This window comes from Brachypodium distachyon, chromosome 2 (genome assembly GCF_000005505.3).
Source record: "Brachypodium distachyon strain Bd21 chromosome 2, Brachypodium_distachyon_v3.0, whole genome shotgun sequence".
Taxonomy (NCBI): domain Eukaryota; kingdom Viridiplantae; phylum Streptophyta; class Magnoliopsida; order Poales; family Poaceae; genus Brachypodium; species Brachypodium distachyon.
This window is the reverse complement of record NC_016132.3, coordinates 1,380,142-1,406,295: the sequence shown is the minus strand read 5'-3', so window position 1 is coordinate 1,406,295 and position 26,154 is coordinate 1,380,142. Positions and strand designations below refer to the sequence as shown.

Below are 26,154 nucleotides of genomic sequence, written 5' to 3'. Positions count from 1 at the left end.
TTGTTCTTGCGCGAAAGAAAAGAGATCATGGACCGGCCCTGTACGTTGCGTGAGGTTGATCGAGGATAAGGGGAATCAAGCACCATGCACCGCATGGACACGGAAAATATACTATCGGATTAAAATTCGGGTCCGTGTGCACTGTTTTCTGACACCCTCGTTGATGCGTGCAATCGTGGTCGCGCGGAGATTGAGTAACTGATGAGCCCTTGTTTCTGACACCTCGTCATGCGCTGCAAGCAATCAATCGTATAATTGAGCTAGATACGCTCGTGGGAGCCGGACTCAATCGTTCTTGGAATCTTTGACGGATCAGATTAATTGTATGTACACGAAAGTACTAGTGGCAGCGCGAATAGTTTTTGAAGGATTTCGCAGGGTTTGCTTGCCGATGTTTCTTATACGTCGCTTAGTGCATGGTTTACTCGTTGGTCACAGGAGATCAAGATCGGGATCTTGTTAATCCCAAGCACGTGCGTACGTTCTGCGTGCTCTAGCTACGGATGTGAGATAGTGTCAAGATCGACGCGGGAAACTTAATTAGGAGACAATAATCAAGCAAAGTCATGCAAGGAAGACCGGTCGTCGTAGCGTTACGTAAGTTTAATTGCTTGCGCGAGCAGTGACTCGAATGCTATGGGTAGGGTGCATCACAAGCACAAGCAAAGGACCATTATTCATCGATTAATTCTGAACGGCCGCTTTGCATGTATTGTATATTTGTATGCATGCATGTATGATGTATCCCCACGATCGATCGATCGACACGTGACGGAGCTGGCTGGCTAGTGGCGAGACCAGCGACGTTTGTCCTGCATGCATACAGCCGCTTGACTTTGGGTGCCTCAGTGACCAAGTGTACGCGAGCCAGCAGGCTGAGCTGGGCCTAGCTAGCTTTTCACGTTGCCACGTTGCCTGTCAGGAACGCACGATCAGGACCTCCGGCCGGCAGGCATATGCCGATGGATGTGATGGCGTAAAGCTTTGGACTTTTGGAATTTGGACCAGCTGCCAGCCATGAGTGCGCCTGCCGTGCGCATGGCGATCGAGCTACGTACAGTATAAATCGAGATTTCGTCGTCGCGTGTCCTGGGTCCAGGGCCCTCTAGATTTCGAATTTACACTCAAGTCTTTGTATAATCATTGCAATTTCATCATACGAGTTTCATATTATTATGCTTTGGTGCTCCTAATAACTCCTCACTGTGTTATTTTTCTGCCTCCGCCCCTGCCTGGGTCGGCTTGTAAGGTACGGCCACGCTCGAGTTGGATGCATGTTGACCGTTGCTGCCGCGCGCTGCATGCATGCCCATACGGGACCTCTTCCCGGTGGGGCACGGCGCGTGTGTTTACTGTTTAGCCATGCATGGGACCCAAGTACTGTTTGTCTCGGGTCCAACGGGATCTATAAAAAAACGGGACGGGACCATCCTGCGGTGCATGCTGCAAATCCTATCCTACGCGACCCTGTGGCTGTCGTGGCACATTGGCACAGTGGCACCATGCGATGCGAACGAGCATATACCCTGTGGGCTGTGGCCTACACGTTTTGTTCCTTCTACTCGATCGATGGGTTACTGATCGGACGTCGTGCGTACGCATGTCTGATGAACATGGAAAACACGCACAAACAACACGGGTCCATTTTCGCGTCCAACTTGCTGTATGCAATCGTGTCACGCAAAGCGTAAGCTATTTCTGGGGTTCCAAAAAGCCACACCCTGCGGCCAGCTGACAGCGATGAAACCGCCTTAGCGAGGTTGTGAGCATCAACATTATACGAGCGCTTCTCGTGCTTGAAGGAAGCCTCGGCAAAACACTTCTTTATATCCTCAATCTCCTTCAGAATAGTGCTATAAGCCTATAATAGCCTAGGCTCTCAGCCTTCAGGTCATTTATGACAGTAGAGCAATCGGACGCCGAAACAACCCTGAACGTAAGAACCCAACAGCTAGGTAGCGACCGGCCCAGGAATCTTATCGTAAGGTCCTCCTAGCTGGGCCGCGGGTCCAAGCAAGAACACAATAACACATAACAGTTGGCACTCAGCGGGGTCGATTAGAGAGAGAAGGCTAATCTGGCCCGCCGATGCAATTAAACAGTCAGAGGCCGCCGCGGCTCCCGTGGAGTACGGGCCGGCCCGAGTGCACCATTTTCATCACACTGAGTCTTATTTGGGCCGGCCTGGATAATAAAGAAGAGCCCAGCATGCAACAGCCAGCGCAAAGGAAGTTGCCCTACGCGGGCCGAGAAGGAGAAGGCTAACTTTTAACCTGGCCCCGTCGGTGTTGTTTATGTCAGATCTCGATCTCCTACGGTGACGCCATCAGAACGTATATATACGTGTCACTCGTCGTTTTTTTTCGTGTTGGCGACAAATTAAGTGGGCTGTGGGCGTACGGTGTTCTTCTGTGCACAAGACGGTACCCACTCACTCAGTGTGAAATACAAGGACGGCGTGTCCTTTTCCCCTTGCAAATCAAGACAGCGATCGGCCATCAAAAATGGTCCCCTTCATAGGTACTCCTACTGTTCATTTCAACGCAGTCAATGGCGCGTCCACGTCCCGATGATCTCTCTAGCTTGCGTGCGTGCGTGCTTGCGTCAGGCTTGCATCACCCCGCATGAGTCATGAAGCATGAGAGTGAAGACAAATCACAAGCACACGCAGGCAAAAAACACTCAGCTTTAATTTATTAACGATCGTACAGGTACTATTAGGTCCTTGGAATTCCATGGTCAAGCTAGCCGTCAATTACGTAACTATCATCGTGCTCACGGCAACAACTTTGCAGCACATCAATAGTTCGAAACAATATTGCCGGCCGTGAGTTACTTGTTAATCAAATGTGCCCCTTCTTTTTGCTTGTGCACGTCACCTACCAACTACCGGCCATTCATGTTTGGAGCCTTGGATGGAAACTCTCACAATTCTGGTCGTTCATTGGTGGGGATGAAAGGAACGAGCAACAGTGACTAACACTAGCTTCCTCGCCAGGTAAGACAACAACAGGAAGAAAATACAGTGACCAAAACTGTAAAAAGTTATCGAAACAGGCAAACATACAGGGACAAGGGACCCCTTGTTTCGCACGCACAGCTTGTGTGACCTCGGTTTTGTCATCGATTGAACGGTTTTAGTTGGCCGAAAGGGATAATAGACGAGGTTTTTGGTTTTCTTGTTGGCCACCAGCCCGAAGATGTTCGTGATGCCTCGTCATGCCACGTCGAAAGGTCACTATGAGTGGTATGTCGGCACATGTGCCTTAATCTGCTGATCGATGCAAGATACAGAAAGCTACTCTTTTTTATGCTAGTTGGTTAAGCAATTGTTGTTACTCTCTCCGTCGCATATTAAGTGACGAAATATTACATGTAATATTTCATCAGTTAATATGGAATGCACGGTGGTTACTGAAAATCTAGCCAAGAAAATTTCGATTGGAATAAATTAGTGCAAACTGTGTCAATGTTTATCCAATCTCATCAGGAAATACTACATGTACAAGCCCAAGATTTAAAACCATATGTTTTCTTTTCTTTCGCAACATACCCCAATTCTTTTTTGAGAGATACCATACCCCTCTGAAAAGAAGGGGAAAAAAAACAGAGAAACTTGTCCTCAGTCAGCCTCTCGGGGTGTTGTATGCTGCGAGGGGCATCACAACGAAAAGCAACAAGACATAGAGATCCGTATTGATGGTTCACCAGGATAACTATTCACTGTTTAAGATGCTCTAAGGACTGTGTATACAGATGTCTGATCAATCGGACACTGATAATTGTCGCCGGGTGCTGCAACAAAAGATAAGGGAAGATGCCACCGCTACTACAATGCTTGGCTGGGACTAATTAAGAGGGTTTTTATTTTTTTGAGACAAGGGACTAATTAAGAGTTAAGCCACACGAATTTTAAAGGAGACCTAACTTGACCCGGACAATAGGGCTTGAGAGTCAAGGTCATTGGAGCGTGGGCCCACCGCGGTAAGAGTGATGACAGCGATTCCTTAGCCGCCTAAGTGGGCTGACATCACATATGTGACGGAAGCACGTGATATCACGGCTTTTCTTGATTCTTGATTAAACCCTCTGTTTCGTTTTTGCTTTCTTCCACCGATAATCAGAACGGTCACATTCCATTGTCAAAAGCTCAAAGCCATGGCAGAAGAGGAGCCGAAGATGCAGAAAGAGCCCCTAGGCACTGCAGTAGTATAATCGAAATTCAGAGCAAAACCATTTTTCGGGCGACCAAAAGTCGCATAGAATATATGCACAATAAAGTCAAAAGAGCAAAAGAGGTTTGCGCAAACACGTTTTTGCACGCACACCTCATGAACATCACATGTGGTGGTCAAGTCATGTAAAAGAAGCGTGATTTAGACCCTTAACAAACAATAATAGTTCATTCAAAGAAATAACGACATTGACTTTTAAGCAGTGTAGTTTGCCTAGTTAACTATCCTTAGGGCCATTATCAAGAATAGTCATTGGGAAGTTATCTTGAAATCTGGTACGCATCCCCTCTCCCCAGCAACAAGAAAAGGGAAATCAAAATCTAATACTCACTTCGATTGGTAATATACTAACTTTGTACTAAATTTCAAGACAATCATGGATTGGAGGGAGTCTAATTCATGGCCTTGAAAATAAAAAGACAGCTCTAGATGAGGAGTCTGCACTTTTAGCTAGATAGGCTGGTAGGCAGCTCCTTGGTGAACATAAATCGCGAGAGAATCATATGCCCCTCAATCCCAAAATAAGTGAGTTGGATTTGTATAAATTTTTATATAAATTTACGTCACCTTTTTGAGACGGAGGGAGTATTATATATTCTCGTAGAGAGAAGATGTAATTTCTAAGTGCAAAGTAACATCTGATCTTGTACTACCTCGGATTCTCCGATCTTTTATCATGCCTTCCATGATGCCTAGAAAATTGACAGATTCATGCACTCAAGAACTCAACTTCACTTTTCTTAGTGCACTAAACTACCAGTTGCTCATTAATTAGGTTGCGTTGTTTAGTGCATTCCACAAGAACAGGGGAAGGATATGCAATAATCACAAACAAACTAAGGAGACTGTGTTGATGGGTCTCATTTTCTTAATTGAGTGGTAACGCAGAGTCTCGGCCAGGTTTGAGTACTAGTGACTTCCGTAGCATGATGCGTCAGCATCACGACGAAAGGCCCAGAAAAGATTAAGATCACAAGGAAAATATAATTTATGATGAGACCGCTCTGACAGTGATTTTCTATCCAGTATTCATTTTTATTTTTCCAATGTCTTGAAAGTGATGCGATTATAACTGCTCCATGTGAATAATAAGATGCTTTACATTTGGACATTTGTTTGCCGATTCTCATCCGACGCACCAAACCACCCTTTGGTTCAAATCTTAATTAGTGTGGGTCGACGGCTATGGAGGCCACAAGATTAGCGCATCATAACAAAATCGGGTACTAACTGTCATATGCATATAAGTTCCATCACGGAAAAATCCTGGCGATAAGCAAATTGCAAACTCTCAACACCTGTCCTATTTTAGTGGACAAAATACAGAGTTAAAATTTCACACTGTCCCATATTCCTTGTTAAGGAATCAATTATTAGTGGTGATGAACAAGATTTCTTTTGACGAAAAACATCAGCTACTCCCTCCGATCCTAAATTGTTGTTGAAATATTACATGTATCTCAAATTTTTTTAAGAATAGATACATGCATATTTGGACAAATTTGAGACAAGAATTTAGGATCGGAAGGAGTAGTATTTATCGCAAAAGAAGGCCAGAGATAATTAAACTAGAAAAAATGGAGTTTTAAAACACTAAGAATCACACACACATAGAGTTTAGCTCCAATTCGGGTCAATTTCAACCCGAAACTATATAGAAAGTGGACCAGCTAGAGTACGATTCAACTCATTTTACGTTTTGTAAGTATTTAAAAAGTGACAACTCTCACATAGAGAACCAGACATACACAATGAGTCTCATCAAAATTTCAAACTTTTAGTTCTTATGATGTCGCCCTTGGCCCATAAAAACAGAAACTATACTGTAAAAAAAGTGTTTGACCCATAAAAATGGTTACTAGAAAATGTTCTTTTTGCATCCTAAGTCTGTTCACTCAAAACCAGGAAATATCCTTCTATCTTTTCTTTGGGCAAGTACGGAAGCCTTCCTTTCTTGTTTTTCTTCCTAGATCTATTCCTTTTCTGAGATATGATTCACTCACATTTTAATTTTTTTTGTGACATCATAAACTCGGGTGCTCTTTTCATTTCACCGCCCGATCGATGCTAGCTTGAAGGAACCACCTTCCCTACCGTCCTTGGATGTCATCGGCCTCGACTTGTTCTCGTCGCCGCTGCCCACGCCACATGTCCTTGTTGTCCGCCGACAAGTCTGTCACCTTTTACAATACGTTGGCATAATCTTCACCTTGGACCCCCCCAAACTTCTGCTCTTTCACTCCTTTTTTCTGTCGCTCCATCGACCATTCTGGATGCATTCCAGTGGAACCGTGGAAGTATGGCGAAACTAAAGCGAAGTGGCGGCACACGACTATCGCGACAAAGGTAGATTCTTGTATGGCGATACGCTGCGAGAGCCCATGCATATATGATATGATATATAGCATCAAATGCATGACCGCCAAACTAACAATGCATGCATCCTCCACAGTCCACGTTAGCCCACACTTAGCTTCGAGCGCGTGACACATCAAAGAGCTGTTTCGCACGTCGATTTGGCCCATCTTCTTTTTTGACACGATTGGGCGCATCTTTGAAAGTTGAACAACATGTAACAGACAGAGGGCACCTTAAGGCTTAAGCTAGCTTTGCCGAAACCCTTTCCCGAAAGGAGCCAGACCGGGAGGCCTCGGACCGGCCACCCCTTTGTACCGATCGCCACGCAAAGGCAAAAACAGATAGCCGGGAGCGGGAGCGGGACAAGCCACGTAGTAGTATGTGCAAATGGAGCCTCAGCAAATCTGAAACCATTCGAGATTTGGGGCGGGGGTTTGCATTGCGTCAGCAAAGACGAGCAGCAGTACGTAACCATTTTGAGACCAGGGGCTCGTCCCCGGTCCACGTCCTAAAGAAAAAGAAAAAGATAACAAGACCTCCCGTAGATTTGCTTTCCGTGACAGATTTTTGAGCTTTTCCAACTGGCCGTTTAATTTATTTTTTCTCTCATCGTGACGACTGACGAACGACGCGGCAATATAAGGCGTGCTGGGCTTTCGGGTTCTTCTTTTCTTCCGAAACACTCTTCGGTTCGAGCCCAGAATCCAGACGAGACGCAGCACCCCACCAAACGTGTAAAAACGCTTAGATTTGGGGATACCATGGAAGCGGCGGCGCCCACGGCCACCGCCAAGCGCAAGCGCGGCGCCGCCACCGCCGCAGACAACGCGCCCTCCGCCGCTTCAGTCTCCGCCGCGGCCATCGACGAGGTGTCGGACGCGGAGGTGGAGGAGTTCTACGCCATCCTGCGCCGGATGCGAGACGCCTCGCGCCACTTCTGCTCCCCGGCCGCGCGCGCGCCGGCCTGGTGCCCCAGCTTCTCCTGGGAGGACTTCGCGCCGCGGCCTCCCCTTCCGCCTCCGGCCCCGGCGGCGCCTCCGCCGCCTGTCGAGGAGCGCGTCGCCGAGAACGGCACGCCGCCGCCGCGGCCTGTCGCCCTCGACCTGAACGCCGAGCCGGAGCCCGAGGCCCCTGCGCCGGCGCCGGCGAGCCCAGAGCGCGTGCGTTCGTAGAGGCCATGCCGATCGGCACCCCCAGGACGAGCCCGCGTGATCGATGCCACCCTTCGGCTTGCTTTCCAGCGATGCTCTGATCTGGTAGTTACTCGGTGAACTTTCTCCGAAATCACCAGTGGTAATTCGGTCTGTTTAACTCTTACTGTTACTGCTCCCTTTCTCTTTCTGCTCCTGTCCTCGCTGTGTGAACGACTTAGAGACTTGTAAGAAAGAAGTCCGAATAGTCCATTTGTCAATCAATCCCGGGGGCATACATGGATCCAGTTTCACTGTACCATTCCATCGTTTAATGACTGCTTAATTAACCTCGACTTTTTTTTACAGCTTTACTTAACTTGCTTACACCTGCAGCCCTGCTACTTCTCTTTAGTGCCAGGATTGTTCTCTCAATCTCCCTTTTTTCCTTCTCCTGTACAAATCTTGAATGGAATGAGATTCCAAGGACGCTAGCTAGCTAGCATGGTCCAATCTGTCGTACTAGCTGAAGAAAACATTCAGCATCCTGCAGCTTCAATTCATCGGTCCGTGCATGCTTAACCATTTTGTTTCTGGGGATTGTCGATCGATGCTAATCTCTTCTGTTTGGTTACGACGGACTTAGTGTGGAGTCACATTTCGAATGCGCCACATAATTTCCTTTTGTGCACAACAAACTTGCTTTCGTAAAGAAAAGAAATAAAAGGTGTCCCCCATGCATAGTGGTAGCTGCAACTTTCACTCCCAGCCGTCCGTCCAGCAGCCAGCATCTCTTTTTGCTAGTTGCTACGACTTAGTACTACGTGCTCTGGCTAGGCTGAGCGAGTAGTACACTTGTAGTACAACTTAATTAGGTCATGGTTACTAGCGTGTCTAGGTGCTAATAGATACGCGTAGCGGACAGTAAACTTTGTAAAAAGGAAATCAGCGGCAGCTATGGAGTATACTAGCACTGTACATAGGAGTTTATATCGTCGGTAGCATAGGACCAGGACGTAGCAAACATAGCTCAAAGACTTTCTTGCACGGTGCCAACTTCGCCAGCATAGTCGAGTCAATCTAAATACACATACAATATCTAAGCTTTGCTAAACAAGTGGCCAATTACAGTAGGTACTACTGGGCTACCAGCTATATATACTTAATTTTTCCAGGACAAAGCTGCGGTTCCAAGCAAACCACGAGAGGGTCGTGTTCGTACGAGGAGGACTCGTTCGCGCGTTCCATGTGTAAGTGATTAAGTATAATGCTTTAACTGACCAGCCTCGCTAGCTTGGTCATTAATTGAAACCTTCCTGCTAATCATGAATAATCAGCCGCTGGCCCATTTGACATGTTCCACAACAACAACGAGGACCACGTACAAGGAGTTGCACGATAATAGAGCAAGATAAGATATGGGGGCGTTAATGGGTGACGTCATCACCGAGCCATCGGCACGAGAACGTGACGTCATCCGCCTGGTCGAGCTTAGCAGCAGAACGGTGGGCTTAAAATTTCTCGTGTGACTGACTGCGGCGTTCGGTCAATGAAAGATAGTACATGAGTAATTGCAAGTCTGTCCGTGCAGTACATGTTTCCGAGACATGACAGAGTCGGACGGACCATAGAGCTCGTCAACAGGCCCTGCACGCCATCCATTGATGCCTACACGCGGTTCACGAGGACAGACCACTCTGGCCTGGCGTCCTGATAAGGGAAACGGAATTAATCGGGATCGGGTCTGACTCGATCGGCTCCTTTTTACTGAATGCACAACGCCCATGCCGATCGATGAACAGTACTGTCTCTTGGGCCTGCGAACGAGTCCCTGTTTACAGCAGCTCGATAGGCACGCTCGTACGTACGCCATCAACAAGACGTCATGCCTCGCATCTGACGTCACGCCAAACGGACCCGATTATTAGCGTTATAGGAATATTCCTCCACCGTGAGTGCACGCATTAGCTAACGGATGCGTGCATCTTAATTCCGCAAGTGTGTCGTGATCCACAAGCTAGGGGGACCCGGCCGCCGGTGCACGCTACGCCGGCCGGTGCGCCACAATAATATACGCCGACACGTCCAACCGGCCGGCCGAGATAGCAGAGTCTTACTCCGTTTCTAAATATTTATCGTAGTTTTACTACAAATTTGCACTAAAATCACGACAAGTATTTATGAACGTACAAATTTGTACTAAAATCATGACACGTATTTAGTAACGGAACGAGTATTACATATGCATATCGTTCGTGGCGTTACGTTCCGCACCGACAGGGAAAAGGATGTGTGTCGCGCAGGGGTGTTTGAGACTTGAGAATGAGAGGGACGTTTAATTCCTTGTCGCTCAAATTCTAGCGTCCGAGTGTGAAGTGAACATCGTCATGCCGGCCGCCGCGGTTAATTAGATAGGATTAGCGTGCAGAGAAAAGTTTAACCCTGCTAGTAGTTTGCAGCAGCCAAAATCCGGAACCTACCCTTGTTCCTTTGACGGAGCTCCTGGGGTTAATTACTACGCCAGCACAAGACGTCACCCGGCCGCAAACCGCCCTCTGAATGCACGCGCCATTGACGGAGCACGTGACGCGCCGGGAAAAAGGAAAGAAAAAAGGCGATCGACCCTTTGTGTGTGCGAACGTGACCGACGAGCCGTTTCCAGTTACGGCCACGCCATTAATTATTTTGCACGGGGCCGGACGGACCCCTCCCGCCATTAATTGGCAACGTGATCGGTGCAACATGTCCATTTGGCCTTCCAAACATGAAAAAAAAAACATTTGGAAACAAAATTTAGGAGATCTCCTCTCAAATGAATGATAGCTAGCTGTACTGTATTGTCCTCTCCGGCTCTCCGCCCGGTGGCCGGCCGGGGTGCCCGATCGTGAACACAAAGGGCCGCTTGCCCGGACACACGCACGCATGCAGGCGATGGCCTGACACGCATGTACCTGTGCCACCTGTGTTTGTTGGTCAGGTTGCCCGTCTTGCCGACACGGAAAAAAAGATGTTTTCGGAACACGCGTAATTCCGTCAAATTATCGAGCACAGTGCTACTGTCAGTGGCAATTCTGTCGCGATCCTGCGTGGGTCTGTCCCGTGCCAGATTGCCAGCCTGCACGTCGTTGGCCCGCGACGTCACGGTCGGGGTCGCTGCCATCTTTCCCCAGATTATGGGCTAGCCTTTTATTTTATAATATATAAAAAAATGATTGTGGGCTCCCTACCCTGATTCTCTCGTATTGGACATACAGTACAGGCCGTTCCGGCGAGTAGGTATACCCGCCTAAAAATACGACGCGGCTAGCTTTTTTTTTTTTAAGCAAATACTCCGACGCGGCTAGCTCAGAGCGGCGGTGTCTGGGCACTTTCTGGTGCGTGCCCAGCCCAAGACTTCTGCCATACGCTATCTTTGCTACGGTTTTAGCCCATATAGGCCCTTCCTTTTGGTTCCTCGTCAGGCCCAACAACTTCGTTCACGATATGCAAGATAAACTTCCCGTGAGAGCGGCCCATCAGCGGAAAATATAAAGATCTGCAGTTGATTTTTATGCACTCCGTCCACCCGATCATATTTCTCCGTCCCAAAGTACTGGCTCGCGTGCATGGGCTGTGCTCGAACCGTCGGCCTTCTACTCGTAGGCGTTTTTTCTTCTGAGACGATCTTCCTCGTAGGTTGCGAAGACGGGCTTGCTTTCCCTGCGGTTGTTTACGGCCCAGGTTGGCCTCCTGATGCCATCCGATCGTTTGCTCCCGGACCCCAACATGGGACGCCCACGCGGAAACGAAATGAAGGTACAAGATCCTTCAAGGCGTACTTGGTAAACAAGAGAGGAGTTTCTCAAAACAAAAACAAACAAAGAGAGGGAAAAAAGTACCCATTCCGTGCTGGTGCTCAACTGCTGGAGTAGTTCATTTCTGTACCTGTTTCTGTATTCATGGGGATGCTCTAGTTATGCAATCAGCGGTAGCCAACTCTAGAACAAATTATGTACATTATGCAACGCAGATACAAAAATGTCAGTAAATATGATTGCGATAGTAAATCCATCATCCCCACCTCACACCAACCACATATCCCTCGTACTCTCCAACAATTTGCTAGTGCCTTCATTTTCTATACACACATTACTAGTTATATACTGTACTATGTAGTGACGTCCTATGAAAATGTTTGCATTTGGCGCACTCGAGGAACTAAACACAATTTTTAATCTGTACAACTAGCTAGTGCCTTGTTACTTTGCTTAATTAGATCGTCCGGGCGCAGGGCATATACTAATCCTGATGGCGAAGTGGCGTTAGGTGCCAAAACGGCATGTTACACACCCCGAAATCCGTCACCACTCGAACCGTGTCTGCTCGCAAACGGATTTGCCAAAGCCCACACAGATATATAGTAAGTACAAGAAGCAGAGTCGGTGGAGTGCTTGCCTTTTCACGTTAGCAGCAGACGTGTTTTTTGTACGTAGAACGGCACCCACTCCACGACTGGTGCTTTGGAAATGCTAATAGCTTAGTCGTTTTTCTGGGAGGACATGATTACGGGAAAACTGCTCGCTCGTGATCGTCGTCACTCTATAGCTTTACCCAGCGAACGGTCTCTCGGCCCGCTTCTTTCTTTTTGGCGGCTTGTGCTACTTCATCCGTCACGTTTCTTTGTCTTCCGTTCTCCCGCTTCGCGTGTGGGACGAGGCCGTGATGTGTGTGTGGTACACGCGTCCGTTCCCCTTTCTCTGCGTGGCGCGTTCCGGCGAGAAACGCCCAAAACGACGTCGCTCGTGTATATCTATCCCACTGATCGTGTTCCCGTGTATAGGTAGTGATCGGTACCCGACGTCTGGGCTTATTAGAGCGGTGGCCGTTTGATCCATTGGAACCCGGCTCCAAACCCCGGTCTTGCGGTGCGGGTTTAAAAGCAAGATTTTAAATCGCGTTTGAAAGCGGAGTTTTTCAAAAACCTACAACTCTTATAAAGCGCTAGAATGCGGACCTTTAAGGCATTTCGCGTTTCGAATATGAAATGACATATATGTCTTGTTCAGTAGGGAAATTCAATATAATTTTGGCACAAACCATTAGAGAATAATATCATAGAACCATAGTAACTTGAGGACCGAGACATCTAACAAGTTCACACGAAAATTAACCATGACAGTTGCAGCCTATAGTGCACGAGCGGCATATAATTAACAAGTTCAGAATTCAGATTAAGAAACAAACCATGACAATTGAAAACAAGTTCAAAACGAAGTTCTTAGCAACAAAAGGTAATACCGAAACGAAAGAATAAAGGTCAAATATTTCAGACACAACGGAGAAGGCATATCAATGTCATCTGCAGATTTTCTTGCAGTTCTTGGTCACTTTTTTTCTTCATAATTTACCTTGGGTTTTGATTCCGTTCCGGTGGAGGCCCATAGCGTTATTGTGGACGAAATTGCGGAGTCAGTTTCGCACGAAAGAGCGTTCTTATCGCGGAATTGTGGGCGTTGCGGCAAAATTCATCATCGCGTCGTGGTAGCCCGCCTGAACCTTGATAGCGCCGCAAAAGCGGTTGAATAGGGCTAGATTTGAAATCCTGTTTAAAAGCGGGTAACGAGAGGCAAAGCGCGCAACCAAACCGAGCCAAACCGTCCGCGTCACACTCGCAAACCGCTGCATGCATTAGTTTTCTCGTCCTGCGTGTGCAAAGCACATACACACAAGTCGTCTGCTCAGCGCGGTTGCATAGTACTATTTAGTCGATCGCATTTTGCGTGCCGTTGCTCCGCTAGCGATTTCGTTCCATATCCATCTCTCGCTACTCCTCTCTCCGCCGTCTTCTTCGATCCCTGTCCGTTCTCGTGTGACAGTTCCGTACGTTGGCATGGGGGAGCAAGTGCAGCAGCAGCCGGAGGCGGCGTCATGGCGGCTCAGCGCCAGCGACTTCCAGATCCCGGAGCGGCCCAAGGAAGTCCCGGCGCCCTTCCCCACCAGCGTCTTCCTCCGCGCCCACGGTACGTGCTCCTCTGCTCTCCTCCTCCGATATCACTTACTCTAGTACTGTATCATCTTCCTTGCCGCTCTCGCCCCATGCCTGCTCTCTTGTTATCTTTTACCATTCCCTTCACAATCGTCCCTTCTTTACACGGAATGAATTTGGTAGCGTGCTGCATGGGCGCGTTGTTTTGTCTCTGCGTGCATGCTGCTGTACTGATTTACCCCCGTCCCAAATCCCGATAGGATCATTGATAAATAAGATGATAAGTTGTGCCTGATGACGCTGTTCCCATTTCGTTCACCAACCGTGTGCACCGAGCAAACGCCGATCAATGCCGTCCACGTACGCTTCTGTCCCAAAATCGTTGCCAGACTTAGGTCCGACGACAGAAAAGGGAACTGAGACTGACTGACCGGGGTACGTTGATACACGCATGTGAAATTTAGTTCCTGGCCTTCATCACTTTTCCAGAAAACTATAGCGTAAAATTAATGAGATGGTTCACCGGCAATTCTACACGACAACATTTTCCTTGTTCTTCTTCTAAATTAAGGGCGTTTCAACTGATGATGAGAGACTAATCTTTGTGGCGTTTGCCGGGAACTGTGTGAACTGCAATTATCTTGTGTAATGACACCAACAAGGGCGCACTGCCTAGTAACATAATAACCTAGTGGGACTCTTCTTTTTTCTTGGCTATAGTCTGAGATGATTACAAGGTCTGTACGTGTGTAAAGAAAACTTGAATGCCGGAACAAGTGGAAAGCAACAGATAAGAGTGACCGTCTGACCTGTACATGTCGTTCCCTAGTCTTCAGGTGTGCGACGTGTGGGGAGTGACTTGCTTCGCTACTGGACACCACACCCCACTGAAATTTCCAAGCGGCGACCTGTACTGTAATCATGCCTTCTGGGTTCCCAAGACGTTGACACTGGGAAGCCAAATGAGACGGGTTTTATTTGGGATACCTGGGATATTACGCAATGCATTCTGATGTCTGCTGGTCCATTTCTCCCCTGTGGGCCTGTGGCTAGTGTCCCAAGGCTAACGGGCCGAGGATCTCTCGCACTGGATTTTGTGGGAGTTTTGAGCACAAAGAGGAGGACTATCAACTCGAAGCCCATTTGGCCATAAACGTATCTCTGGTCTTCTGGCAGTTTCGGCCAAATTTTCGGGCGAGACGCCGAACATTCCCAAAAGGACTACCGTTCCATGTGCACCACCAAAGCTTTCGGCAAAAGCGTGAAAGAGGGTTGTTAATTTGTTATTACGAACTCGGGAACCACCTCAGCTTATGTCGTCACGGCACGACACACAAGCAGTAGTAGTCACATAATTAACCCGCTCGGAGTCGCGTCCGATCGATAGTCCTCAATTTGGCATCGATCGGCGGCCGGTCGATCGTCTTCGGGTAATCGTCGCCGCCCGCCACGTACGTACGTACGTACTACTAGTACGTCGCACCAAATCTTTCGGACCAACGTAGATAGTAGAATTTTTTTTTGTTCAGAAAAGGAGGGAATCCCCCAAAATAGATAGGCATAGAGCTGTACCGCGGGCGTTTTACAGCGCGTGAGAAGGAAGAATCCTCCTTTCCATTTTCGCCGGGGATCGACGTTGAGCGCAAGAGTAAAGTTGGAATCCACGTACACCGGCGCACTTGCACAAGCACGATACGACACGGCATGACTCGAGCTAGTCGAGACGACGCGGACTGGTACTAAAGCGACCGGGCAAAGCAGGTCGGTGGCGCAGCTAGCTGGAAATGATGCACCGGCTGGATCGATCGGCCGGGCACGTGAGTGTATATAGGAGGTCTCCGACCAGTGCTGCAGCTAGCCTACAAGTATATAGTCACGATCCAAATTCAGGCTAGTACCACGCGACGCGAGAGATTCAGTACGTACTTAATTACGTACGCCTTTGGTTGGCTTCAAGCTTGATCCATGGCGGGCGAGGACAGGCCGGGAGGATCAGGAGATCAGGGAGAGCCGTCGTCGGCGTGGAGGCTGCGCATAGGCAGCAGCGACCTGCAGCCGCGCCTGCCGGAGACGGAGACGACGGAGCGGCTGCACCGCCGGCCACCACCTTTCTTCTCCAGGGTCTTCGGCGCCGCCGTTTCCTGCGCTTCCTCCCATGGTACGCGTGCGCAACTCGCCGGGCCTCTTGTTTCCTCCTGCTTCCTAGCAGTTTCCTTCTCGCCTTTGCGACTAATTGTACGCGTGATTAATTTGTGAGTGCTCGTTGATCTGATTGCTTGCTGATACCTTTGCACCATATGCTCCGTCAGTTTCTTCTCTCCCTTTTTTCCTTTTCTTCTTTTTGGGCGGGGAATATGCTCCGTCAATTCTTCGTCAAAAGTTGGAAGGGATTGGAGATATATGTTACCCAACGGGTCGGAAGATTCGACGACGGCCTTTACTTCACCAGTATCCATTCTAGCCCGAGAAACGAGAGCATTCTCTTCTTTTTTCTGACCAAGCACATTCTCGTCTCTGCACCATGGTTGAACTGTCGAAACTTAATGAAATTAGAGAGACACTGAAAAGTTGACGACCGAGGTGCCGCTTAGGTTTAAGCAGTACTGTATTAGTTTTTGCGTTAACATGGACTGCTGTGTAACACATCTTGTCGTTTCGAACGGGAAGTAGATCGAAATACAATACTTTTGAATGCGTTTCTTTCTACACAGCTTCCTCTTGATTGTGTGGCTATGATAAGGATGGATGGTGTGGTTTTGGCCTGGCAGCCGTTGGGGCTCTTTTGACGACCAACATGATCGCATTTTTTTTTTAAGGAAACATGATCACATTAGGTTCTAAAATATTTAATTTGGTCAGTTGGGTCTGACTCTGTTCCACTCGTGTGACCATTAATGAACCACAAATGTTAGTGCAAATCAGTCAAGGTACTTTATACTAGTATAGTACTATATATTAACCTATCCCCCACGCAAAAAAGAAAAAAAATTATCAGGGAAGCAAACAACCCCTGTAAAATGTACTCCCTCTTGGACAAGCAAGCTGGATCCCTCGTGGATCGCACAAAACAACAAATCCTGGATTCATTTTTTTTTTGAGGGGACAAATCCTGGATTCATCATCCCTGGATTTGTGTTAGCAGCCCCGTTCACTAATCTCTCCATGGCACGGCTAGAGGGAATGGCCTGGCCCACACAGCTGCTAAAATGTTGCAAACCAGGGCAAGCCCATGACGGCCCACAGAAACGGCCTAACAGTAACAGCAGGCCAGCAGCCTAGGAGAAGGCCTTAATAATTTGCCATGGCGACGAAACTTTACCAATGCAGAGCATTCGTAGTCATCTCTTGTTGCAGGCTATACATCATGAGCTTTTGTTGTCCAGCAAGTACAGTATCTATTAATACTGGCCATTAAGTTAGCATGAGTCCATGCGTGTATACATGGTTTCAGCCAATTGCACTGGTGGGTATCAAGTATCATGAGATAACATCTTTATAGCATTTTATCGGAATACCGAATTGAAGTCATAACGCGACAGGTGAAACAACTTTTATTAATGATCTGTTTTGCAGAGTAGTTTAATTTCTGACGAATGAATCGTTTGCCAAATCATTTTCAGGGAAGCAAAGGAAAATCGCAAAGTACTACGAGAAGCAGGAGAGCCTTCTGAAGGATTTCAGCGAGATGGAGAGCATGAATGAGTTTGGTTGCTTGGATCAAACCAGTGCTCCAACTGAGGTACAGACCTGCAAATACAGAAACCCAACCTCAATTGCTTAACTTGACTGGTGATGCCAATCCACTGCTTAGGATGAGCTGCGGCAACTGGCCAAGAGCGAAAGGCGGGCCATCAACCTGTCGAACGCGATCAACCTGATCCTGTTCGTGGGCAAAGTCGTGGCGTCGATCGAGACCGTGTCGATGGCGGTGATCGCCTCGACGCTGGACTCGCTGCTGGACCTCCTGTCAGGGTTCATCCTGTGGTTCACCGCGCACGCCATGAAGAAGCCCAACAAGTACAGCTACCCCATCGGCAAACGGCGCATGCAGCCAGTGGTACTTACAATTTCACCAACACCAACACGACCAAGCTCTGCATTTCGAATTCGCCAAGCTGAATTTACTGAAAAAATATTGGTTGGGCTATCAATGTAGGGCATCGTGGTGTTTGCGTCGGTGATGGGTTGCCTGGGGTTCCAGGTGCTGATCGAGTCCGGGCGCGAGCTGATCACGCAGGAGCACCAGGAGTTCGACACCCGGAAGGAGCTGTGGATGGTGGGCAGCATGTCGTCCGTGGCCGTGGTCAAGTTCTTCCTGATGCTCTACTGCCGGACATTCAAGAACGAGATCGTCCGCGCCTACGCCCAGGACCACTTCTTCGACGTCATCACCAACTCCGTCGGCCTCGTCTGCGCCCTCCTCGCCGTCCGCTTCAAGTGGTGGATGGACCCCGTCGGCGCCATCCTGGTAAAGTAACCAAATTTCACTCAAATTCACAGTGAATTCGGACAAGAGACACGTTGAAGTACTGAAGCAAGAATTGGGATGCAGATAGCGCTTTATACGATCACGACGTGGGCTCGGACGGTGCTGGAGAACGTGGGGGCGCTGATCGGGAGGACGGCGCCGGCGGAGTACCTGACGAAGCTGACGTACCTGATCTGGAACCACAGGGAGGAGATCAGGCACATCGACACCGTGAGGGCCTACACCTTCGGGACGCACTACTTCGTGGAGGTGGACGTGGTGCTCCCCGGGGACATGCCGCTCAGCCAGGCGCACGACATCGGGGAGACGCTGCAGGAGAAGCTCGAGCAGCTGCCCGAGGTGGAGCGGGCCTTCGTTCATGTCGACTTCGAGTTCACCCACCGACCCGAGCACAAGGCCGATGTCTAGTTGGCTCTCTTTTGCCCGGCTGGCCTGCCTGCCTGCTTTTTTTGCCAATCGTTTTCTGTTCGTTTCGTTTTCGAGCTTGGCTTGGCTGGAAGTAAGTATTGTAGCACGCAGGGCAGGTTATGCAAGTTGTATGATGATAACAAACAATCTGATATGCAAGGTCATGTCTGGTTTATATCTATTTGTGTGTGTCCTGATCATACTACGACGGCACTCTTTACTTTGCTATCCGTTTTTTTTCTTCCAAAAAACCTTCGATTCCATGTGTTGCGCGCGGGTGCATGCCGCTCGTCGGTCGGACGATCGATCAGAAAAAGAAAAAGAAAAAAGGAACAATAAATGCAGACCCGGCGCACGCTACGAATTATTGGGCACGTACGTAGGACACCCTGGCCGTCCTCAGGCTGGTAGGTACCAGCGCCAGCGAGAGGCAGCAGTATCATTGCCCGATGATTGTTTGGCTGGGATCGACTTGGAAGAGCGAAGAAAATTAGTACGACTAGTCCTCAGTAGTACTACTTTGAACTTTTCCCGGAGAAGAAGAAGAAGAAGACGACCTTGGCATCCGCGCGCATCGATAGGATTTCACCTGTGATGCAGATGCACTGACGCGCGCAGGCGTGCATACCATTGCTATGCGTCAGCTTGGGGGCCGTCCGTACGCCAGAGTCAGCCCCGAATGCGGCACCGTGTACCGCGCGTATCTGACTGGGTTAATGACCCCTCCTCCCACCGTAGATACGCGTCACGGACGCCGGTGATTACTTAGAGCAGAGCAAGATTAAGATTAATAGTTATAGTCTGCTGCCGCTGGCTCTAAGCATTGCCATATCATCTTATAATAGTTAGCATGTATAATAAGTTGGCTATAAAAAATATTATTTTATTAATAGCAGGCACATATTACAGTTTCACAGGGGTCTTGGAGCACGTGTTGCATCTGATTACTAGTTAACAACCCACCTTTCTTCTCTCTCGTCTTCTCTTTTCTCCAACTAAACATCAAAATAATATTTTAATTCTTGTAGCCAGCTTATAATTTTTTTAGCTGCATTTCAGGTCCCAGTACGTCCTCCGTGCCACTATCGGTCCGAGACTAAACTAGGGGTACTGTACAACAGTCCACGGTGGGCAGGGGAACACTGAAACAGAGCATGCAATTTTCCACTCACTCGCTAGTCACTAGTACCAGATACAGTACGATCTGTTTGTTTCTTTTTTTCCTGCTCTTTGACGTACGCTCGAGAGCCGACAGAGGCTTGGAAGACTTTGAGAGAGATCGAGGCAGGCAGTGGTCCTTGATTCCCGCTTCCCACAATCCCACCCCGCGTTACTAATTTGCTCAGGCACGGAAACACGGGGACGAACGCCCGCAATTAACCTGCATTCCACCGTTCGATGATGCCTCTACTGTTCTGTTCGTACCTCCCAAACACAAAACAACAAGAACGCCCCCCGCTGTTAGCTCTTTCTCTCTTAGCCGCCTCTGTAGTCTGTAGTCTGTAGACTCTCTACTGCCACAGTCCACAGCTTCCCCTCCGCCTCTCTCTCTGTTTCCAAATTCTCTCCGTTCTCCAAATTCACCGCAGAAGACGCCGACCGATGCTGCCGCAACCCGCGGCCGGCGGCGCGCGTGGTAGTAGCCGGAGAGCAAGACGGAGCCCGGCTGCAAGCAGGGCGCGCTACGAGCAGCTGCTGCTGCTCGTCGCCATCATCGTGTGCCTGGCGTCAGCGCGCCTTAGCGGCAGCAACAACAACGTGATTCTTCTGGCCGCCGCTGTCCCGGTGCGCCGCCCGGGAGCAGCATCGTCGGTGGCGTACGACGTCGGCTCCCGGCCGGCCCCTGACGAAGAAGAAGCCTCGCCTTCCTCTGACGCGCGGTTCGCGGACGACAAGCGGCCGATCCCGAGCTGCCCCGACGCCCTCCACAACAGGTAGGAGGAGGAATTAACTGGAGGAGCTAGCACGGCGAATCAAAGAGCCGTATTGCCCTGCAATTGCATCGTCCCGGCTCATGATCGATCAGTATTGCCTCGATCGATTTGTACAGGTTCACGAACCACCCATGTTATATTTTCTTCTCCTTCTCTGGCATACCGTATAGAGTAACAGAGACGATGATGATCTTTTTTGCGTCGTTGATCGATTCACATGCATACAGTGTTTGTTTTTGTTTGTGCCTGGAGGTGGAAAAGTTCGACATGGCCATGTCAGGTTCTGAACGTACGTACGATCCCCAACCCCTGCAGTTTCGTTCTGTGATCCTGCAAATCGAGTAATGTCTTTAGTAATTTACCCAGAGATTTCTGAATCTTTGCCGGGCATGCATACGCGCAGGGCGTGAGCTGTTTATCGATCAACCAAGGGATGAGCTATTTGTTACTGATCCATACTCCCGATACCACGAGATGTGATGTTTTTTGTTTTCAGTGCACGTTAGGTCCACTCTGCTCACATGCAGAGGAACCTGTCGGATCCATGGCTAGATCTGAGCCCAAGCCGGGCCATGCGTGCTATACATGGGCTGTGGCGATGCGGCCTCTCGAGATGTGAGTGGGCTGCAGGCGGACGAACCGTGAATGGAAGAATTGGGCCTTTTGGCCTGTGGACGATCGAAATGCCTTATGCGGGGGAGAAGTTTCTACGCGGGATGAACAAAACTGCAGGCCCAGCCAGTGGCCTACCTACCCCAGCAATTGAGTGATTCTAGATGGGCTTTTGCTGACCTGATGCACAGCAGCTATCCGGCCGGGCCTCTAAATTCGGATCGCTTCGCCTCTCAAAAAAAATAAAAAAAATCTCAACAACCGGCCCGGTCTTTTTGCTTGTGTCTCCCTAGATTTAAAATACTATGATGGAAAGCTTAATTCTCGGTGACAAACGTACATCCTCGAGAGATGACACGAATTAACAATGATTCTTTTTTAGAATTTTGCGCGCATGCAATGATGAACTCACTTTGATCAACAAAAAAATGAAATTAGTCCCAACTACTCTACTAAAAATGTACCACACGTCCACGCTATACCAGGAGTACACTACATCAAGGCGAACGAATTGAGGACCTGAAGACCGACTGATGGATGGCGAGCGAGCGCGCTATACCAAACCCGCAGGCGAGGCGATGAAACGCATCTCGCATCTAGGCTTAGCTCCTAATGCAAGTCACTTCAAGCAGGGCCTACTGGGCAGCTACTAGTTTACTGCTGCTCTCTTAATAAACACTCCCAGATTACTTGCTTGCTAACCCTGCCTGCCTACCCACACATCACATCCCCCACCTCTCTTTATATCACGTCGGGGTCCCATGCATCCATGAATGATACCACCGTATCAAAACTCCCCCTGAACTACCTTTATGGATGCATCCATGGATGGGAAGCCTATAAAACTCGTTGTTTCCCAAACCATTTTCCCTTTGATCTCACAGTCACAGGCACCACTTCCATTCCTTTCCCTCTCGTGCAAAGAGCCAAAGAGCAAAAGCAGCGGCCAGCTGCTAGCGAGTGTGTGCGCTAGCTGCGCCGTTCTGGTTGGCTTCCTTCCTTAGCCCAAAGCCAAAGGCCAAAGCACGATTACTTACACAAAGCAGAAAAGGCTTCTCAGCGTCCCCTGGCGTGTCTGGCACTGGCCGGCCTCTAGCTAGAACAACAAGCGCGCACACATCGTGATTCACTGCTTGATTTGCAATTCTGTCACAAGTATAGATAGATGCGTAATGCGACCGGCGGCAGCTGCTCTTCGTCTTCGTCTTCGTCTCGGGTGGGGCTGCAACAAGTGTTTGGCTCGCAGGCTCCTTCTCATGGCCAGCTTATTACCACGTCGCCTGGTCGTCCTCCCATGGGAGATCAGCAGGTGATGCGCCGGGTGCCTGCTGCAGGTGATCTGCTCCATGGCCTGGTCTCACTCAACGTCCTGCTCCTCGCCGTCTTCCTCGTCGTCTTCCTCCTCGCCAAGCTCCTCGCTCTCCTGCACCGCCCCGGCACCGCTGCCTCCGATGACACCACAAGGTACTCCAAATTAACTGCTGTTCTGTTCAATTCAGAGATCTTGGCAACATTTTTCAGATATGAATTGATTCTTCTGTACACATGTGCGTAGGGGTCATCATGGTCGTGTCGACGCCGGAATCGATGGCGAAGGAGATGAGCGGCGGGAGGAGGAGGCGCTGTTCTGGTTCGACGAGGCCGTGCTCGAGGACAGTGCTCTGCTTGGCCTTGCCGATCAAGAAAAGGATCACCATCATCATCACCTGTACAGTAGTAGCAGTGAAGCTGGCAACACAGCTGCTGCCCATTGCGTGCAGGTGGCGCAAGAGAGCTGCGCTGCCTTTAAACCCGCGGCAGAATCTCGATCATCTACCGGCCGCATCTCGATCTCGCCGCACGAAGAGAGACAGTGCGACGACGACGACGCCACTACGGGCCTGAAGGAACAACGAGATGCCGCCGTCGATGGCGACGAGGTCCCCATGGCGGCGCCCGTTCGGCAGAATCTCCCGGCCGCCGCCACGACAGTACCGGAGAATGCTTCCGTCCAAGGCAAGCTAGCTACTTTTACACTGCAATATTCCGTTCCATTTCCACCCCGTTTAACTTTCACCCGCACAGGATTCTGAGTTCTGAAACTTGGGTTAATCCGTTAATTGCAGAGAAGGAAGGAAGCAGAGTCAGAGGAGACGATCCTGTTCCTGACAGCGGCGGGCATGGCGAAGAAACAGAGGAAGCAGAGGAGGATCAAGAAAAGGGCGCCGGCGCCGTCGGCTACAGCAGCTCCGAGGTAAAGCTGTTCGTGAACCGCCGGGCGATCGCCGACACTCGGAAGCTCTTGCCGGAGTGCGGCGGCGCGGCCACACGGGCGCGGCGGGAGAAGGAGGAGGAAGAGGACTACGGCGGGGACGACAGCTGCAGGTTCGGCGCGTCGACGCTGACCAGCGAGTCGACGTCCAAGAGCTCGGTGGAATGGCAGATGATGGGCTCCACTGTCGGCAAGGACTGCTACCCCTTCTCGTCGTCGTCCCGCCGGAGCTCGGCCCGGTGGGAGTCCTACACGCTGTTCCGCAAGTACGACGAGGACATGGTCTACTTCCACCGCGTCGGCGCCCAGAAGCTCACCGAGACAGGTAAACAAAATTAAGAGCCCGATTTTAGCAGTTTCTTTTAGGCAATTGATTTGCTCGTCGTCAGTCGTCATCATCAGCGAATTTGGGAAATATTCCCCAAACCATCATTGCCACTCATCAATCACTTACCTAAGACAGAACTTTTCTTGGCAACGTTCGAGTAAGCTTCGATCGGTCCGTCCGTATTTCCAGTTCCCTGCAACTCTTTTCAGGAACATGTGGGTTCAGACAAGAATTTTCTTTAATTAACACGTTCCTCGATGCACGTAGAAAGGCGTTAGTAGAAGTGTTGTGTTCTCGATCACTCTCTTCATCCTGTTTATGCATGGCGTTGCAGAGTCGTTCAGGTCGATCAAGTACCAGCCGCGCTCGATGTCGCAGAGGATCACGCACAAGCTATCCATGGCTGCCGCGCCGGCAATGGCGAAGCCCGGCATCGGCGGCGACCCGGTACCGATCGGGCTACGGGACCCGTACCCGGAGCTAGAGCGCGCCTACGTGGCGCAGATCTGCCTCACCTGGGAGGCGCTCAACTGGAACTACACCACCTTCCGCCGCCACAACAACAGCAACGGCAACAATGGCAATGGCGGTGGCACGACGATGGTGGAGGAGGCCCGGTGCTGCCCTGCGCGCGTGGCGCAGGAGTTCCAGCAGTTCCAGGTGCTGCTCCACCGCTTCATCGAGAACGAGCCCTACGATTCCTCGTTCCATGGACAGCGGCGGCGGCGGCCCGAGGTCTACGCCCGCATGAAGAACTCCTCCCCCAAATTGCTCCTCGTCCCAGAGTTCAGAGGTACTAATGCAATCAGCAATCTTGCATAGTACTAAATTTCAATCCAGATTTTGTTCGTGGTTACCATTGATTGGTTGTGAAATTAATCGTGAGTGGAATCCTGGATGATGCAGAGGAGGAAGACGAGAAGGACGACCTGATATCGGCGGCGCAGTTCCTGCACATACTGGAGGAGTCCATCAGGACGTTCATGGCGTTCCTCCGGGCCGACAAGCGGAGCCACTACCAGATGTTCAGGGACATGGTCAGGCGGCGGCGGACCAACGCCACCGACCAGGCACTCATCATCGACGCCCTCAAGAAATCCAACAGCAGAGTGAGCCCTCCAACATCAAAATTAAACATCTCTCACTCACTCAGCTTCATGTCCCGTTGTCTGAATGAGACTTGTTCTTGTGGATTCAGAAGAAGAGCAGGCTCAAGGACCTGACGCGGCCTCGGCGGTGCCTGAGGAGGACCAAGGTCCGGGAAGAAGAGGAGATGTCGGTGCTGCTGGGGCTCATCGACCTCAAGGTGGTGGCCAGGGTGCTGCGGATGCCGGAGGTCACGGACCAGCAGCTGCACTGGTGCGAGGAGAAGATGAACAGGCTCAGGGTCGATATCAGGGACGGCTCGCTGCACAGAGACCCCGCGCCTCTCTTCTTCCCTGCACATTGAAATCCAATGAACCTTACTTCTCCATGCATCCAGAGCTACTCTTTTGACCGTAATCTGCTTTCATTTCCTCTTCCTTTTTTACCTTGTCGATCTCCATTTTCTTCCTTTGCGGATGTAGTGACAAAAGATAAAGTTGCACTGAATATGCAACGCACTCAGCCAGTTTCTAGTACTACTACTTGTATAAAAAGAGTAAGTGTGAGATCAGGTTCAGAGATGACGATCGATATTGTAAAGGCGTACTGTATATGTTAAGAATATGTTATCTAGATAAATAAAGGATCAACCCATAATCTTGTACTCCTAATATATACTTGGGTGCATGTGATCTGGTTCTGAGATGGACATACGTGAGATTGGGATCGGAGTACAATATTTTTCAAATGTGTTGTGTGACACAATCCGTGCATGCAAAGCAAAAGGTAGTGACGACGCATTGCATGCATGCAGGGTAAGGGCTTTGTGCTTCTTTTGCCTTTCCTTTGATCATGCGTTCCTTTGCTTTGCTTTATGAATATCACAAGACGGTGTACTATACTAGCAGCTAGCATCCAGCAAATGTCACGCACTTAGATTTGCCTCCACATTTATGTATCACCACGTCACCCCTTCTTCTACTTTCCTCTCTTCGTCTCTCTTTGCTTTTGCCATCTCATGAAAAAGCACTCCCGCAAACTTATCTTCCTTCCTTCCTCTGTATGTCTTTCCTCTGCACACGCAAAAGCAACAAGATAAAAAGGACGATCGATGAATTGTTGATATATCTGGAATTGCAAGTTTATCGTTGGGAGTGTCAATGTTGGTGTTGATAAGCTTCGAGCGAGGGTGGTAGGGACCAGATGAAACGAGACATGTTGGTGGTGGTGTTCTTACTTTTTTGGAAAAGATTAGCAGAGTCAGGAAGTGGCTCTCTCCACTGTAATAACAAGTCAAAAAAGAGTCGTCGGGGAAGCTTTATACTATCAGAAAGGAGATTGTTGGTCGATCAGTCGCT

The 26,154-nt window shown here is 49.5% G+C and overlaps 3 protein-coding genes across 5 annotated transcripts; all 3 read left to right on the top strand.

Annotated features, from left to right (window-relative positions):
* The first annotated feature begins 7,249 nt into the window (after positions 1-7,249).
* On the top strand, positions 7,250-8,097 carry LOC100828875 (protein NEGATIVE REGULATOR OF RESISTANCE). Its single transcript, XM_003565244.4, has one exon. The coding sequence runs from the start codon at positions 7,355-7,357 to the stop codon at positions 7,763-7,765; it is 411 nt and encodes a 136-aa protein (XP_003565292.1). The 5' UTR covers positions 7,250-7,354; the 3' UTR covers positions 7,766-8,097.
* Positions 8,098-13,418: 5,321 nt separating this feature from the next.
* Positions 13,419-18,766, top strand: LOC100828577 (metal tolerance protein 7). 3 transcript variants are annotated; one of them, XM_024460262.1, is made up of 5 exons: positions 13,419-13,722; positions 17,309-17,427; positions 17,500-17,745; positions 17,845-18,156; positions 18,241-18,766. In XM_024460262.1, the coding sequence occupies exons 1-5, from the start codon at positions 13,593-13,595 to the stop codon at positions 18,583-18,585; spliced, it is 1,152 nt and encodes a 383-aa protein (XP_024316030.1). In that variant the 5' UTR covers positions 13,419-13,592; the 3' UTR covers positions 18,586-18,766. The 3 variants fall into 3 exon arrangements, with proteins under 3 accessions (XP_024316030.1, XP_010230408.1, XP_024316031.1); XM_010232106.3 differs by lacking the exon at positions 13,419-13,722 and adding an exon at positions 15,444-15,846; XM_024460263.1 differs by lacking the exon at positions 13,419-13,722 and adding an exon at positions 15,881-17,227.
* Positions 18,767-21,989: 3,223 nt separating this feature from the next.
* Positions 21,990-25,469, top strand: LOC100828274. Its single transcript, XM_003565242.4, has 6 exons — positions 21,990-22,595; positions 22,687-23,126; positions 23,237-23,707; positions 24,045-24,503; positions 24,617-24,819; positions 24,909-25,469. The coding sequence occupies exons 1-6, from the start codon at positions 22,297-22,299 to the stop codon at positions 25,158-25,160; spliced, it is 2,124 nt and encodes a 707-aa protein (XP_003565290.1). The 5' UTR covers positions 21,990-22,296; the 3' UTR covers positions 25,161-25,469.
* Positions 25,470-26,154: the final 685 nt, after the last annotated feature.

Coding starts and splice junctions, on each gene's coding strand:
- LOC100828577 (XM_010232106.3), top strand. CDS start 15,654: ATGGCGGGCGAGGACAGGCCGGGAGGATCAGGAGATCAGGGAGAGCCG. Junction 15,847..17,308: donor TTCCTGCGCTTCCTCCCATG/GTACGCGTGCGC, acceptor AATCATTTTCAG/GGAAGCAAAGGAAAATCGCA. Junction 17,428..17,499: donor AAACCAGTGCTCCAACTGAG/GTACAGACCTGC, acceptor TCCACTGCTTAG/GATGAGCTGCGGCAACTGGC.
- LOC100828875 (XM_003565244.4), top strand. CDS start 7,355: ATGGAAGCGGCGGCGCCCACGGCCACCGCCAAGCGCAAGCGCGGCGCC.
- LOC100828274 (XM_003565242.4), top strand. CDS start 22,297: ATGCGTAATGCGACCGGCGGCAGCTGCTCTTCGTCTTCGTCTTCGTCT. Junction 23,127..23,236: donor GGAGAATGCTTCCGTCCAAG/GCAAGCTAGCTA, acceptor CGTTAATTGCAG/AGAAGGAAGGAAGCAGAGTC. Junction 24,820..24,908: donor TCAAGAAATCCAACAGCAGA/GTGAGCCCTCCA, acceptor TTGTGGATTCAG/AAGAAGAGCAGGCTCAAGGA.